The 17,366-nt window shown below is 40.0% G+C and overlaps 1 protein-coding gene across 1 annotated transcript in view; it reads left to right on the forward strand.

Annotated features, from left to right (window-relative positions):
• Positions 1 to 17,366, forward strand: part of tenm1 (teneurin transmembrane protein 1) — a 132,962-nt gene that overhangs the window by 59,348 nt on the left and 56,248 nt on the right. Inside the window, exons 10-13 of the mRNA XM_023834221.2 lie at positions 6,146 to 6,340; positions 6,999 to 7,199; positions 10,155 to 10,340; positions 10,555 to 10,581. Of these exons, the coding sequence (XP_023689989.2) occupies positions 6,146 to 6,340; positions 6,999 to 7,199; positions 10,155 to 10,340; positions 10,555 to 10,581 (609 nt within the window). The remainder of the gene's footprint in view (positions 1 to 6,145; positions 6,341 to 6,998; positions 7,200 to 10,154; positions 10,341 to 10,554; positions 10,582 to 17,366) is intronic.

Below are 17,366 nucleotides of genomic sequence, written 5' to 3' on the forward strand. Positions count from 1 at the left end.
GGATTTTTCAACTTGGGGCTGTGGACCTATATTAGGTAAATGGTTGGGTTGCCCCCCCCCCCCGTTGATGAAATTCCCAAGTGGGATTCTATACCCCCCTCCCCCCCCCACCACCACCACCACCAGCACTTACCAAGTGCATCTCCCCCCAATGGGCTGCTGACAAGCCCAGTGTCCCCAGTCGGGCCTTGTGGTTGGACAGGCTGAGAATCCCTGCTCTATACTGCCCCCACCCCCACCATTTCAATCAAATGTAGCCATATTTAGCCTGTTTTCAGAGCCATCAGTTATATAACTATTAACCTGGTGAGCTGATGCTTAGGAAGTGATACTGTCAAAAATGATTTTTTTCCCCAGTTGTGACCTTTTTCATGAAATACAGTCATTATAAACATAAAGGTAAAACTAATGGAGTGATAATGTTTATGAAAATATGAGTAAGTTACACTGCTTTATTATATGTGTACATTACTGTTTGTGTTCTATATTACATGTGCAACACAAACACAACAAAAGCCAGAAGTTCATTGTAGAAAGCACATCTATAGTTTCCTTTATTTTCAGAGCTTTCTCTCACATCATGTTCCCCAAATGCCAGCCCCTGTTCATCCTAGAATAAAATCATTTTTTATAAAATCTTTTTAGAGTCTCAGGGTTTTCAGTGCCCAAAAACAATGTGTAATATGTAAGGAATAAACCACAACTCGTCAAATAAAATAGTAGTAATCTACTTATGCATTGATTCTTTCAGAATATGTCCCATGCCATCTGTCATTCTTTTACTGCAGCTGTAGTGTTGCCTTTTTCTTTAAAATAAATCCATAATAAGCATATGCAGTCATTAATATTTACGCCATAAAGAATGGATCTTGTAATTTTGTTTGTAAAACCTTTTACAAAACAATTACTATTTCAAAACAAAAACAAATTCTATTTCACAAATGAGATGAAGCACTATTGCAATTAAAATTTTTCCAACAGACTGATACAATATACACTCACCTAAAGGATTATTAGGAACACCATACTAATATGGTGTTTGACCCCCTTTCGCCTTCAGAACTGCCTTAATTCTACGTGGCATTGATTCAACAAGGTGCTGAAAGCATTCTTTAGAAATGTTGGCCCATATTGATAGGATAGCATCTTGCAGTTGATGGAGATTTGTGTGATGCACATCCAGGGCACGAAGCTCCCATTCCACCACATCCCAAAGATGCTCTATTGGGTTGAGATCTGGTTGTTGTGTGGGCCATTTTAGTACAGTGAACTCATTGTCATGTTCAAGAAACCAATTTGAAATGATTCGAGCTTTGTGACATGGTGCATTATCCTGCTGGAAGTAGCCATCAGAGGATGGGTACATGGTGGTCATAAAGGGATGGACATGGTCAGAAACAATGCTCAGGTAGGCCGTGGCATTTAAACGATGCCCAATTGGCACTAAGGGGCCTAAAGTGTGCCAAGAAAACATCCCCCACACCATTACACCACCACCACCAGCCTGCACAATGGTAACAAGGCATGATGGAGCCATATTCTCATTCTGTTTACGCCAAATTCTGACTCTACCATTTGAATGTCTCAACAGAAATCGAGACTCATCAGACCAGGCAACATTTTTCCAGTCTTCAACTGTCCAATTTTGGTGAGCTCGTGCAAATTGTAGCCTCTTTTTCCTATTTGTAGTGGAGATGAATGGTACCCGGTGGGGTCTTCTGCTGTTGTAGCCCATCCGCCTCAAGGTTGTGCGTGTTGTGGCTTCACAAATGCTTTGCTGCATACCTCGCTTGTAACGAGTGGTTATTTCAGTCAAAGTTGCTCTTCTATCAGCTTGAATCAGTCGGCCCATTCTCCTCTGACCTCTAGCATCAACAAGGCATTTTCGCCCACAGGACTACCGCATACTGGATGTTTTTCCCTTTGCACACCATTCTTTGTAAACCCTAGAAATGGTTGTGCGTGAAAATCCCAGTAACTGAGCAGATTGTGAAATACTCAGACCGGCCCGTCTGGCACCAACAACCATGCCACGCTCAAAATTGCTTAAATCACCTTTCTTTCCCATTCTGACATTCAGTTTGGAGTTCAGGAGATTGTCTTGACCCACACCCCTAAATGCATTGAAGCAACTGCCATGTGATTGGTTGATTAGATAATTGCATTAATGCGAAATTGAACAGGTGTTCCTAATAATCCTTCAGGTGAGTGTACATGGTAATATGTCTTGAAGGTAGGAAAACTTCCTAAAAAGATACTTCTGAGCATTGGTACTTAGTATAGGATGGTGATCTTATTCTGCTGCAATGGGGGGTGAAAATGATCAGCTATGGGAGAGGAAATCAGCTGTGAAGTATTGGAAGCCATTTACATTTGTATAAAGAACTTTTACAAAAATGCACGCATTTGGAAATAGGAGAAGGATAAGATTTTTGGTGAGAGATGAAGCTACATCAGATTTCAGAGCAAAGCCAAAACATAATGGCTGCTATAGACAACAGATGATAGTGTGGCAGCTATCTGGACTATATGAGCTAAATTTAAGCATAAAGAGCTACCTGACTGATTACTCTTTGTATTCATTTGGACATTTATGGGAAATTTCAGGTGTGAAAGCAGATATAAAGAAGTTGCCCATCATTGGATTAGCAGCATGAAATTTCATACTGTCAGCAAAAAGGCTTTTATTAGCTTTGTAGTGAAGTCTCTAATTTCACTTGACAATGTTTAATCAACGCTACATTGTAGTGACAGAAATGTTATTTACAGTATTACCAGCCGTAGTATTTTCTGATATGGAAATATGTGCTTCCTGATATGGATGCATGCCTAAAATCACTCCATTCATTTCCATCTTTAAAGAATCAGTGACACACAGAAGGTTCAGAGGAGAACATTGAACCCTTATGAAATAAACATGCTGGATAAAAAGGATAATTAGCTATTGTGTATACTGTATATGCCTGGATAGTACAGTAAACAGATTCAGAAGTTTAGTTAAGATGCAATATAATGGCATATAAATTTTGTGCATGTGTGTATATGTGTTATATAAGTATATTTTTTTTTATGTAAGTGTATTTTGTCACTTCTTTGGTGTCATTTTAAGGATTTAAATTGACAGGTTGTTAGAACCTGTTGTAAACCCTTTGAATTTTTATGGCAATTGAAGTTCTGTTTTTCAAAAGGGAAAACTGCATTTTTAAAATTGTCAAAATAGCGATGTAACACAAGTCCAGCATATCATAAATCGTCTGAATGATCTTGCAACTGTTTGATAAAATTGATTTGACTGAACAATAACCTAGAAATTACACAAATACATTTTAAAAAGACAGCTGAAACTGAACTGAAATAGCTGAAAGTCATAGCTATTGCTCTTGCTTACTCAGTAGACTTAATCCAATGTTGTACAAATGTATGCTATTGCTTACTATGCACCCATGGCCTTTATGCTTGAGATGGAAAAGCAATGCATAGTTCCAGCCATGTTCCATGTGTCCTACAGTATGTAGGGTCACATGGTTTGGAAGCTCTGGGTACAAGGCAGAGACTAACTGAGAAGCAGATGCCAACCCGGTTCACACACATACCTACAGGCAACATCAGTTAACTTCAGCATGTTTTTGGATTGCGGGGGGAATAAACCAGAGTACCTGGAGGAAATCCCACAGCAACACAGGGAGAACATGCAAACCCCACACATGAGGCCAGGGCAGAGACTCGAACCCAGGTCCCAGCGGTGCAAGGCAACCATGGCAAGGTACCTTTCACAAATAAAGGGGCCATTACAAACTTCTTTTATTGGGTCTTTGAGAAATTAACCAAAAGAAATCTTGCCACTACTTTTGCCATCTTAAATTTATGAAAATATGCATGTATTTTTCAAAATGATGTAAATCTGCTGCAAGGTTAGCAGTATTGCTGTTATTTTTACATTCTGTTCTTACACCTACCCTGCCTATGTAAACTCAAATAAAAACTGCTTTAAATGATCAATCATTTACTTCGTGCAAGAACAGTAGCTTCACAGATTAAATTGAAATAAGAAATGAGAAAAGAAATAAATTTAATTTTACAATTGACCTACATTCAGAACTATGTTTTTCAAAATGTTGATGGATTATTGCCTCATAAAACTCACATTGCATGAATAGTTTATTGTACTAAATTTACTCTTGAAATAAGTGTTTGTCCAAGATCACAACAGCAACATGATCAACAACTGTCACAATAATGACAATTATCATCATTATTATTTTTGATTTTTTTTCAGCCTTCCTGTTTTGAATTTAATCTTTTATTGGTCGTGATTGCATATACAGCAAGCCTTGGAAGGGTAAAAAAAAAATACATACGGATTATTATTCTTTCATTCCTCTGGCAGGCAAGGTAATCAAATGTGCACTCATCCAATATCCTACGGTGTCTTCATCACACGGCTGCAGACGGGGGCTGGAGCTTCTCCCAGTTAGCATAAGGCGTGAGACAGGGAACAGCATGGATGGGATGCCAGTCCATACACACTATGGCCAATTTAGAGGCAACGGTTCACAGAAGTGCATGCCTTTGGACAGCAGCAGGAAATAAGGAGAATATGCAATAATATCAACACAAACACAATTATACAGGATTGTGGGGAGTTTACCTATAAGTGGCCACCCTGTCATAAGTACTCCATGTGAAATAAGACTTTGAAAACACCTAGTATTATATAATCAATAAAAACACGTAAAATACAATTGTTTTGAAGTCGTTTTTAGTCAGACAGTAGCGGTCAGTGCAGGACTTCAGATACAAATCCAAGTCCTAATGGTTCACAGGCTGATTATTACTGCCATTTCAACAACACAACACAAAAGCTGCCCTGCATAGCTTGCAATTAAAGGACAGGATAACCACCTCCAGCTCAATCCCAATAAAGCCAAGGAGCTGGTGGTCAATCGGCACAGCACTCGTCAGAATCCAGTCAGCCCAGTGAACATCCGGCGAGTGGATATCGAGGCTGTCAGGTCTTATAAGTATTTGAGTATTTACATGAACAATAAACTGGACTGGACTGACAACGCTGATACGCTTTACAGGAAGGGCCAAAGCTGGCTCTGCCTGCTGAGGAGATTATGGTCTTTTGCAGTCCAAGGGGTGCCCCCAAGACCTTTTATGACTCACTGGTAGCATCAGCAGTCCTGTATAGCATCGTATGCTGCAGTGGTGTCTCTGTGGCAGGCAGGAACAGGCTGGACCAGCTGATCAGGAAGGAAGCAGAGCAGTGTGCTTCAAATTACCTCACAATATATCAGGATTTTTTTGGAGAACAGAAGAAATTTTTGTTTATTTTTTTTTCTGTTGATTTAGACATGTTCTAAAATTAAATTGCGTTTTCAACAACCCAGAAAAATAGCCTCGAACATTTTCCTTGACTGCGTAAGAAGTTTGCATAGTACTGCAGGCGTGCCCTGTGATGGACTGGCATCCCGTCCATGGTGTAATCCTACTTTGTGCTGTGCCGCCTGAGATAGGCTCCAGGTGACACTGATAAGTGGCTAGAAGATGGATGGACCATCGCTAGAAGGCATTTATTTTGTGGTTTTTAGTTTCAAAAACATCTATTTTCATTTTTAGACTCAAAAGCAACCCAGCAACCACTGCAGCTAGAGATGAATAAATTGAAATGATGCATGAAATAACAGGATTTCACAGGATGAGGCAATGAGTTCCAGCAGATGGTCCTCTGTGTGGCTATGCAGGCAGTTATTAGCAACAGTCAAAGTTAACTCCCAAGTTTGTGATTCCATTGCATACATGCAGGTGTGTGGCCATTTGCTTGTGATTAGAAGGTTGCCAGTTCAAATCCTGCGGTCAGCAGAGTGGTTTCATCATTGGGTCTTTCAGCAAGGCCTTTAACCTCAAATGGGGACTGGCGGTCCCTGTTTTCTCAATTGTACATCGCTTTGAATAAAAAGTCTGTCTAAATTTATGTAACCCAGTGAATATATTTGCTTTAAGAGAAATTGCCCTACTAGAGGTTTCATTGCTGTTGTGCTGTCAAGGTAGAAAATTCAGGCAGGATTTGTATAACTAGAAAGAAACCAGGGAGATATTTTCTGTAAAAGCATATGCACAATTGCTACATGTTCTGTTACAGATGCTTGCCCAGTGTTATGCAGTGGGAACGGGGACTACCAAAGAGGCCACTGCATGTGTCACCAGGGCTGGAAAGGACCTGAATGCGACATCCAGGACGACCAGTGTCTGGACCCAACCTGCTCCAATCATGGCACCTGCATCCAAGGCATATGTGTGTGCATTCCGGCATACAAGGGAAACAGCTGTGAGCAAGGCAAGTCCCTAACCCCCCCGCTTGATGTAGAGTCAGGCCCAATTGATTTAATTGATTTTGGTGTAATCAGCTGTAAGCATACTACATACTACTGTGTATGGTTAATTCAATGGGGTTGCAAGTTTTTTGTTTAGTTTCAAGGGGCGGTGTGTGGGCACGTGATTGAAAGAGTACTATTTCAAATCCCATGATCAGTGGAATAATTTCACCGTTTGGTCCTTGAGCAAGAAGCTTAACCCCCCATGGCTTCAGGGACTGTTTGTTCCTGCTTTCTCCACTGCATGCTAATAAACACGTTAATGTATTTTATATTCAAAATGGTTATTTAGGACGTACAGGCAGTCCATAGTTTAAGAACGTTCCACTTATGGACAACTCGTACTTACAAAGGACTGTCATAAAGCTGATTATATTAAAAATGTAGGTAAATACAATGGTTCGTAATAACAAAGGCATGCACTTTGTGATGCTCATGAAAACATTCACAGGTTTTTTGCTCCTAGGTACTACATTACCAGATGTAGTTACTTTTTTATTACTGTAATTAGATTCAATTACAATTTAAATATTACTCAGCACTACACTTGTGCTTACCTACTAAATGCAGCATTGTGAGTGGAGAGTCCTCACACATATTTTCTGTCTGGCTCCTCTTCAGTTGACTGCCTCGACCCCCAGTGTGCTGGACATGGTGTTTGTGTGAAGGGGGAGTGCTTGTGCTCACCTGGCTGGGGAGGGGCTGGCTGCGGAAGCCCCCAGCCAGATTGTCAGGAGCAGTGCTCAGGACATGGAACCTACATGGCTGATGCTGGCACTTGTACCTGTGATCCCAGCTGGACGGGTACAGATTGCTCCACAGGTAACGCTAATTCACAGCGGTGATGCCTCATGTTTCTTGCTTGTTCCATTTCAAAATCAAGGAAGCAGAGAACATATTGTGAAAATATTGAAAAGGCACTGCATATATTCACCCCCATTGAACTATTTTGCGTTGTATTGTTTTACAACTTTGAACCACAACGAATTTAAGTTTTTTTTTTGGACACAGATAAACCAAAAATATTCTGTAATGCCACCATATTCACAAATCTCTATGAAGTGATCTAAATCAATTACAAGTATAAACCATAAAATAATATATTGCAGCAGTATTCACCCCCTTCAAGTCAGTGTTCTGCTATCTGCTATCAGCCTTGCACGTTTGCACGCTGCAGTTTTTCCCCATTCTTTTCCGTGAAATTGCTCACGCTGTATCGAGTTGCACGAGGAGCATGACTGAACAGCTATTTTTAAGTCCAGCCACACAATCTCAATTGAACATGCTAAGTCAGCGCCCCGCCAGAAGCTAACACCCTAGGCGGCTACCTATGCTGCCGGATAGGCCGGCTGGCCCTGTGTTTAGTACATATTAATGCTCGCAAGAAGGTTATTCTGTAGATTTGTGGTTTTAGTAGCAAAGTAGTTTGTTTTGTATCTGTACCAATAAAAGATCTTTTATTATTGATATTGTTATGTTATTTTATTTATTGGAGATGTGGGAGAATATGCATTAGTTCCTTCACTAAATAAATATGAGGAATACTAAGTAAGACAGTGATGAAGGTATGAATAATCAAGAACAACCATTCAAACAGCAAAGCAGGGCAACGGGGAACAGGTGGAACTATAATACATGAGTACTGGATGAGGGAACTCCATGGAAAAGGACCAGTACAGGCAGAACATAATAAAACAGAGCAGAAGCATGCTAAGTCAAAACAGGGAAGCAAGGATACTAATAACAAACACTAGGGGGGGGAAACAGAAAATAAAACAGGTGAAGCTGGACTAGAATCCACAACCAGAGGATTCTCAGCTTCTAAGCCAGGCGCTCAACCCAAAGTAGCTATGTGACAGTTTGGGGAACAGCGAGAACACACTAGAGTCAAAACGATAGAGACAGAGAAGGGGGGATAAGGCAGAACGGCCAGCGACAGCAGGAAATTATTTACAATATCAAAGGGCTGTGGTTTCTTAACTATTAGAGATACAGTTTTAATATTGGGGGTTTCTCCGTAAGGTATAGATATAGGAGCAACTATGATTTTTTTCAGGGCAATCTGACATGACATGGGACCGTCTGGGTGATTTGATATGGAATGACCCAATAGCAACAACTAAATTTACTCTATTTACAAATAATTCAATTCAGTTTTTTACATTTTCCATGCATCATTTCTGACTCTTTCCTCTTATTCCAATTATCTATCAGTAGCACACCAGACACCTTAATGAATATTTTTCCTCACATTCTGAGTACAAATTATCCCTTGCTAGCAGTTTTTGGTCCCTTTTCCACAATTAATTCCTTGGTTGTATATAAAAACACTCCTCACTTAATGACGAAGTTCCGTTCCTATGACTATAGTTTTGCAACTGATCTTGCCAAGGGGACACCCTTGGTGTGATAATTCTCCACCATAGGGCATATACACTCACATGTAACATTAAAGGATACACACCAGTTTACTGAAATTCTCCATCAACACGTAGATCTGCAAGCAGGAATTAAAACTACACATTGGATTTTTGAAGCTACAGAGAACACTTTTAAATAACTGAAATATAAAAACACATAAAACAGCATATTGTACAAAACTGCACATATTATTATCATGTGCAGGCTTTGGAACATGGTTCTAGAGAAATAAACAAGTCACACAGTCTTGTATTGACTTGAGTACTAAATGTACCAATTAGTCATTAATATTGCTGTCAGCAGTCTTTTGAACACGAAACAGAATAAATTTAACAAAATGTTCAGTTCCATTCAATTCAATTCAATTTATTCTTGTGTAGCGCATTTTCACATTACATTGTCTCAAAGCGCTTTACAGCATCCCCCAGAGAGCAAGCCAGAGGCGACAGTGGCAAGGAAAAAACTTCCTAGTAGGAAGAAACCTTAGGAGGAACCAGACTCAAAGGGGGAGCCCATCCTCCTGGGGCCAGCAGAGGAAGTTAAAACAAATTACTGGCCTGACTTCTGCCCACAATATCCCCTGTTTGCCAGTAAAAGTGTTTATACAGAGCTGTGCATTTCTTCATCTGTGAAGTCTGAAGCATTGAAATTGTGAAAGTGTAGATAACAATATTCACAGATAAGTTTACCTGTAACATTTCTTCTAAACATATGGAGTTACATTTAAAACACCTAAGGTTCAGGCATTACATTAAGGTAGTTGGTATTTTTAACTTGTCTTCTCTGCATTTTTTAACACAGGTTTTGAGTTTAGAATTGATAATTGAAGGTTGTGGGGTAATTCTTCAGACCTAATTTTCTCCATTATGCTCCTCCCACTTAATAGCTCCGCCCAAAAGTCATCCACAAATTACTACATTTATATTTTAAATAGATGGTCAGTCTAATGATGCCATAGTACAAACTTGTATTTTACAGTCCTTGTAATACAATGACAGTAGAGTTTATTCTAGACTTGATTAGAAGCAGGCATATACTGTAAGGTTGTTTATAATAAAAAGTTATTGTATAACATTTGAATAAAGCTTTGAATAGAACACTGAAACTGTAATGGGAGCTCCAGAATTTAAGGTACATAGATACTATAGCATTTAATTTGTAGTAATATTCATATTAAATTTTTTTCTCAATTAAAAGTTTCTGATTTTGAGTAGAGAATTCCAAAATGGGAATTTAAGTGTTTCTGAGGAGATTCAGATCTAATATCTTGTATTACGTGGAACCATGAAACACTGGAGATATACTGTAATTCGTCAGAGTGACATGGAGGTCATTTTTTCTTATTTTTCCCTGCAGAGCTTTGTCCTTTGTCGTGCGGAAATCGCGGAGTGTGCGCAGAAGGTCGCTGTCGGTGTGAGGAAGGCTGGGAAGGCCTGGGGTGTGAACAGCAGATCTGTCACCCTCAGTGTGAGGAACACGGCCAGTGTAGAGATGGGAGGTGTGAGTGCCACCCGGGCTGGGAAGGAGAGCATTGCAACACTGGTGAGTTTCATTCCAAATTGGGCGACATATTCTGTCCCTGTTTATGATGTTATTTCACGCAGCCGATTAGATAACGCTTTCATACGCATCACCCATGCAGCTATCCTCTCCGCATAAGTGTGCTTACATTTAATGGGTAAATGCCAGACTCAGGGATGCAGAAAACACTGAATTGTAATCTTTCATTTAATTTCTATTTCTTCCTCTCTGCCAGCAAACTATGTGGATCTGGTTCTTAAAGGTAACGTACTATATTTATTTATCTACAGTCTTAAAATAATTGCCAGCCAGTATTATATTTCTGGTTTAGATATTAACTTGTATATGGCAACAAATATTTCCCAGAAATCTATTCTGGGATTAAACCCTCTGGTATAGAAGCCTTGGATGTCTTCTGCTAGAGTCAACTTGAACCTCTCAGGCACCTGACTCATCTAAATATTGTCATTTTCAGTTAATGTTCTTCTCTCACTTGTCAAAGTGATTTTACACCTAAAGAGGATTCAGGTTTTATTGCAGATGTAGTTGGTTCCTGTAGTGCAGATTCCCCCCGAAGTTGCTGGACGTCATGGCTGGCCTGTACATTGGTCCTGTCCTTTACGTTTATAACTAAGATTTGACAGCGTGATATGGAGGTAACTGTGTCCAGAGGACTGCCTTTTGTGAGCTTGCCTCAGCTTTCTGGCTGTGGCTGTGGGTTAGTGGTAATTTTTAAAAATATCTTTCTTACAGTATGTCAAACAGTTAGTACTGTGCTGTATAATTCTTTTGAGGGGCTTGTGTTTAAAGTTGGTTGCTGTAATCCTCTATATTGTATTTTGACTTATCGCCTGGTGTTGGATCTTTTCTTTTGGATTTTCCACATTTTTTAACCTTGGTTGTTAACCTAGATAAGGTTATAATACTGGGTGATTTTAACCTTCATGTTGATGATCCACTTTGTAAATTTTTTTTATCCATAACGGACACTTTTAATCTTATTCAGCATGTTTCTGGCTCTCAACTGACATACAACTGACATACATTGGTATTTTCTCTTGGTGCGCTTATTGATGATCTGTGTTTAAATTGTGTTGTTTTTAGTGATCACAAGTCCATATCTTTTAAACTAATCTGTAGTTCAGAGTTGCTACAACTAAAAAAAGTTAAACGTGGTTGCATTATAACCAATTCCATTATGTCTGAGTTCTCCCAGGGGTTTAATAACTCTGTATTATCTAATAAAGACAATGTGGAATCACTGGTGCAGTCTTTTAATGATCGTTGTACTGACATTTTAAATTACATTGCTCCATATTCAGTGAGCCGTCATTTTGTCAATTACAGTATGCTGCTCCTTGGCTGTCTGACTCAATTAGGAGTTTTAGATGCCAGTTTCGCAAAACCGAGCATTTGTGGAAGGCCACTGGTCTGGTGGTTCATCATGAGCATCTTAAAGATCAGCTTTTGTTATACAATGACATGGCAAAAGAAGAGATTTCGCAAATCTCATTGCTGCTTTTAAACACGACTCCAAATGACAATTTAGCACAATTAATAATATTGTTTCTGTTCCACTACCCAGTGCTCAGGTCTTTTCTAAAGAAGATGTAATAAATTTTAAAAAAAATTTTGAGCATGAGGTTAAGGATCTGAGGTCAAATATTCAGTCTCCTTTGTCTCCAGATCCTCCTGTGTATTGTTTCACCCCTTTCTATCCAATTTCGCTTGCTGATCTCTTTGATTTATTACCTAAGATGAAACCTTCTTCTTTCCCTTCTGAAATTTTCTTCCCGGTTCTGTTCTGCTTGGAGCCTTTGATACTGTAGCTCCATTTTTAGTATCAATTATAAACTGCTCCTTGCTGCAAGGTTGCGTCCCCTTGTATTTTAAACAGGCAGTTGTACACCCTCTATTGAAGAAACCTAACTTAGACTCTTCTTTACCTGACAGCTTTAGACCAATTTCTAAATTACCTTTTATTAGTAAAATCTTGGAAAGCGTGGATGAACAGCAGCTCAGAGTCTGTTTGGAGAAATGTGAGTTTCTTGATCCGTTTCAGTCAGGTTTCCGTAAAAAGCATTCTACTGAAACAGCTCTTCTTAAAGTTTTTAATGATGTTTTAATGGCTACAGATAATGATGTTCAGTGTTGGTACTCCTTGACCTTACTGTTGCATTTGACACAGTTGATCACAAAATTTTAAGTAATAGGTTACAGAATTTGGCTGGGATTTCTAGTTCTGCATTAAATTTCATCTTACTTATCAAACACGTCTTTTTCTGATATGTCAGCATTAAATAGCGGAGTACCTCAGGGATCTATCCTTGGACCCCTCCTTTTTTCTTTATACATACTTCCTTTGGCTATTATTAGGTCTTTTAAATACACGCCTTATTATATCTATCCAGTCGATATTTATCTCTTTTAAGCCCCGCCAGCTTCATAAGCTCTCTATTTTAACTGATTGTTTTATGCAGATTAAAAATTGGCTCTCTAATAATTACTTGTTCATGAATCATCAGAAGACTGAGGTTATGATTGTATCACACCCCAGTTTTCGGGAGGTTATCATTTGGGTGATTGTGCCTATCTCGTCGAATGCTCAGCCTAATGTATGTAACCTTGGAGTGGTTTTAGATCAGTTCTTATCTTTTGATGCTCATATTAAATCACTTACACAATCTTACTTTTTCATTTAAGACAGACCTCTAAGCTCTGCAGGGTAGTGTCTAGAGCTGAGTTTCAAATGCTTATTCATGCTTTCATCTCATCTTGTTTGGACGATTGTAATGCTTTGTTTTCAGGATTGAATAAAACTTCTGTCTCCCATCTCAAAGCAGTTCAAAGTTGTGTCAGCTAGGCTTCTAACATGTTCTAGTAGACGGGTGCACATAACACCTATATTATCATCTTTGCATTTGCTTCCTGTTGATTTTAGGATAAGGTTTTAGATCATTATTATTACCTATAGGGTTCTGAATAGTCAAGCCCCAAAGTATTTAATGGATCTCCTTAACAATTATGAAACCACCCGAGTGCTCAGATCTCAGGAGAAAGGGTTATTCGTTGTTCCACGCACCAAGTGTAAGACTCATGTGGATTATGCCTTCCAGTCTGTTACCCCGAGGTTATGGAATGATTTTCCTCCTTCAGTACGTAGAGCTGGTTTGGTTGATTCTGTTAAATGTAGTCTGAAAACCATTTCATTTAAACAACCTTTTGTTTAGATATCCTATATATACTGTATATATTTGATTCTACGGTTCATCAGGGGTGTGTTCTTGCTCCTATTCTGTTCAGTGTTTGCTTAGACTGGGTGTTGGGCAAGGTCGGGGGGACCAGCGACTGTGGGGCATCTGTGATGAAGAAAGATTCAGACTGATCATGACTTTGCCAATGATGCTGTGATCTTTGCAGAATCAAGTCATGTCTGGCACAGGGAAGCATGCGAAGGAAGCCGTGGATACGAACAAAAAGGATTTATTCATGAGGTTACACACCCCAAAACACACGTAACATTAATGACCAGACTGGGGAAACAAACTGAAACGTGGACTAAATACATTGAACTAATGACAGCAACAGGAAACGGCTTGTGAACATGGGGAATCCACACTGGGTAGATGAGGGGGCGTGGCACACGGGAGGATCGGACGAGTGGGGGCATGACAGAACCCCCCCTCCCGGGTGCGCCTAAGGGGAGCGAGGAATGGGACCGGGGACACGGGACCTGGAAAACAAAAGCAATACATCAATGGGGAACTGGGAACAAGACAGACACACAGAACAGACACAAAGCCAGTAGTCCAGACAACAACTGACAAATAACAGAGAAAGCAAACAGGAACAGGGGCAACAAAAACAGAGACACAGGGGGAATATCAACGGGTGGAACGAAGGGGCCAGGAGTGAATGAAGGTGAAACAGGAGGACAAGGAGTAGACACAGGGGGCACAAAGGTAGAGGGCAAGGAGGCAAAGGGCGGGGGGAAATGGGGAGTTGGAGGGAACCCCAGCAGGTGAGGGGCAGAAGCCACAGGGGCAGCAGGTGACCGCAAGGCCGGAGCCGAAGGAGGGAACGTCAAAGGGGGCGAGGAGGAAGGCGGCGGGACCAACGAAGGAGGCGAGGAGGAAGATGAAGGGGACACAGGCAGAGGGGAAGAGGGAACAGCAGCCATGGCATTTAGAGACAGATATAGCTATGTGTCATCTGCATACTGATGAAACTTGATTTAATGTTTATTTTTCATACATGATAGGAGTAACATGTAAATGTTAATTAATATATGTCTTAAAATTGAGCCTTGGGGGACTCCACATGTAACGGCTTGATGCTTTGAGACATAGGTATTAAGTGCAACACAGTATTAATACCCACTTATGTATCATCTGGACAAGTCTAAAACTGTACCAGAGAGGCCAATCCAGGTACGCAGTTGGTAGCACTGACATCTAGAAGAACCAGAATGGAGAGGTTACCTGAGTCTTTGTTTAACCTTAAATCATTCAGCACTTTAAGATGAGCCATTTCAGTACTATGGTGTGCTTGAAAGTCAGACTGACACTTCGAGGAGAATATTAGTATTAAGATAATCAATCAACTGAATGGACTGAACTTTCTCAATTATTTTACCAAGACATGGAAGGTTAGAGATTGGCATATAATTACTGAGCACAATACCATCAAGATTACTTTCCTTCAACAAAGGCTTGATAATAGCAGTTTTAAGACATTGTGTTAAAATTCCTTTTTTCAGAGGAGGAATAACAATATTCAGAACATTTGCTGACAATGCGTTTAGAACTTGTTTAAATTACTTTGTCGGGAGGGGATCAAGAGTGCAGCTTGATGAGTTCAGAAGTAATATAACTTGGTTATGATTAGTAAATTAAGGTCGATAGGAGAAAAACCAACCAGATTACTTTGAACAGTACAGCGTGGTTGATTAACGTTGAGGTTTTAAGGATGAGTATTCCTTGCCTCTTATAACCCAAATTTTATCAGCTGTTAGATGCTCAGATGAGATACGTGGGGAAGGGTTAACAATCTATCTGTAGTAGTAAAAAGGGATTTGGGGTTGTCCTTGTTATTTTCTATCAGATTTGAGAAGTAGAGCCTCCTGGCATGCTTCAATCAACTGTTTGAGGCTTTTAGATTATTTTTGAAAATATCACAATGAATCATTAGCTTTGTGCACTTCCATTGTCTTTCTGTGCATTTGCAGTCTCTTTTGAGTTTTAAAAATGGACTTGTAATCCTGCTTGGGGCTCTCACTCTATTTGCTACAGTAATACAGATTCAGTGGGGCAATAGACTTTCTGTAATTCTGGAGTTAAATCTCTCTACCAAAGCATTACATGGGAGAGGTACGTAGTTCAAAAAGAGGAATAGAGAACATAAGGTTATTAGATGCATCAGCAGAATTAATCGGAACATAGTGTTTAGTAACCTTTCACTTACTATTCCAGCGTGTCGTACAGATCCAGCCGCTTAAAATTTCCCCACTTTCCATGACAGGTCCTTGACAGGACCTTGACTGGCTCTTGGCTGGTCCTTGACTGTAATGAGATCCCCCACGATGATGTAATGAAAAAGGGGGCCGGCATGATCCACCCCTCAACTCTCTGTGTGTAAAGTACTTGCAATGATCTATCCATCCACCAGGGAGAGCAGTAATCTGAAGTGACTTACCTGAAATCAGGTAAGATACCTGAATCAGGTATTGTAACTCCACTGCAAAAAATGAAAATCTAAGCAAGTACAATTTCCCTATATTTAAACAAAATTCCAATTTCATTAATAAACTTACTACACTGCAATAAATGGCCTGTGAAATTTAGAAATAGTTTCTGTTGTGAGGCAAAGATGGCCTAAAACTGTCAAAATGTGTTTTTAGTCAGTTTATTGATGAAATTACAATTTTATTTTACTTCCCTCTTTGGAGATGAGGCGGTCCCAAGATATGTCCAATACAATAATTACAGGCCTAAACAAAGTATTAAGACTGATATTGTCAAGCAATGAGAGGTATATGAAAATTAATCAGATTTGAAGCCCATTAAGCTTGTTTGGCACAAGATGAAAGATTTCATGCGCAAGGAGGCCAAGCCAGGTACAAAGCAGCAGCATGTCCAAGAGTTATTTTGGGAGAAGAGAGTGACCCAAGATGTGTGTGACAGACTAATTACAGGTCTAAACAAAGTAATAAGGTTGACTGTGGAGAATAAAGGTGTGTTCTTTCTTTCTGTCTGGCTAACAGCCGGATAGGCTGCTGGTGGCTGCACATCCACGGGGGGGGGGGGGGGGGGGGTGATGTGTGAATGTGTCATTAACTTCTCTGCTTGGCCACAATGAAACAATGAGACAGATGAGACAGATGTTTGAAGCGGTCAAGGTGAGGTTATTTTTTTAACATAAGAAACACTGCTTTCAGATCATAAGAACATAAGAACTATACAAACGAGAGGAGGCCATTCGGCCCATCAAGCTCGCTTAGGGAGAACTTAACTAATAGCTCAGAGTTGTTAAAATCTTATCTAGCTCTGATTTAAAGGAACTCAAGGATTCAGCTTGCACTATGTTATCAGGAAGACTATTCCATATTCTGACTATCAAGCCAGTCGGTTAAATAAACACTACTAAACAGTCATTACACACTACCAGTCAAAACTGTTGTTGGCATGTAAATTAGAAACCAGAAGACTATAGTGGAAAAAAAGTATGATTGTCTACCAAAAACATTTATACACTGTATAGTCATGACTGACATGCTGAGGCTGGGTTTGAACCAGTGACCCAGGGAACACAAGCACACAGGCTTAGCCCACTGAGCCACACAGGGACCCTGAAAGTGCAAATGTTTTTTGCATGAAAGTTCACCATAGCAAATACCCTGAGCAAGGAACTGCCCACAAGCACAAGAAAAGTGGTGGGGCTGGGGGCTGGGGGCTGGGGGCTGGGGGCTGGGGGTGGGGGGTCAACTGAATGTGTGAAAGTCATTAACATCTCTTTTGACTGGTAGTATGTGTGTGTTTGTGTGTGGGT

Source organism: Paramormyrops kingsleyae, chromosome 18, assembly GCF_048594095.1.
Source record: "Paramormyrops kingsleyae isolate MSU_618 chromosome 18, PKINGS_0.4, whole genome shotgun sequence".
In the NCBI taxonomy this organism is placed as follows: Eukaryota; Metazoa; Chordata; class Actinopteri; order Osteoglossiformes; family Mormyridae; genus Paramormyrops; species Paramormyrops kingsleyae.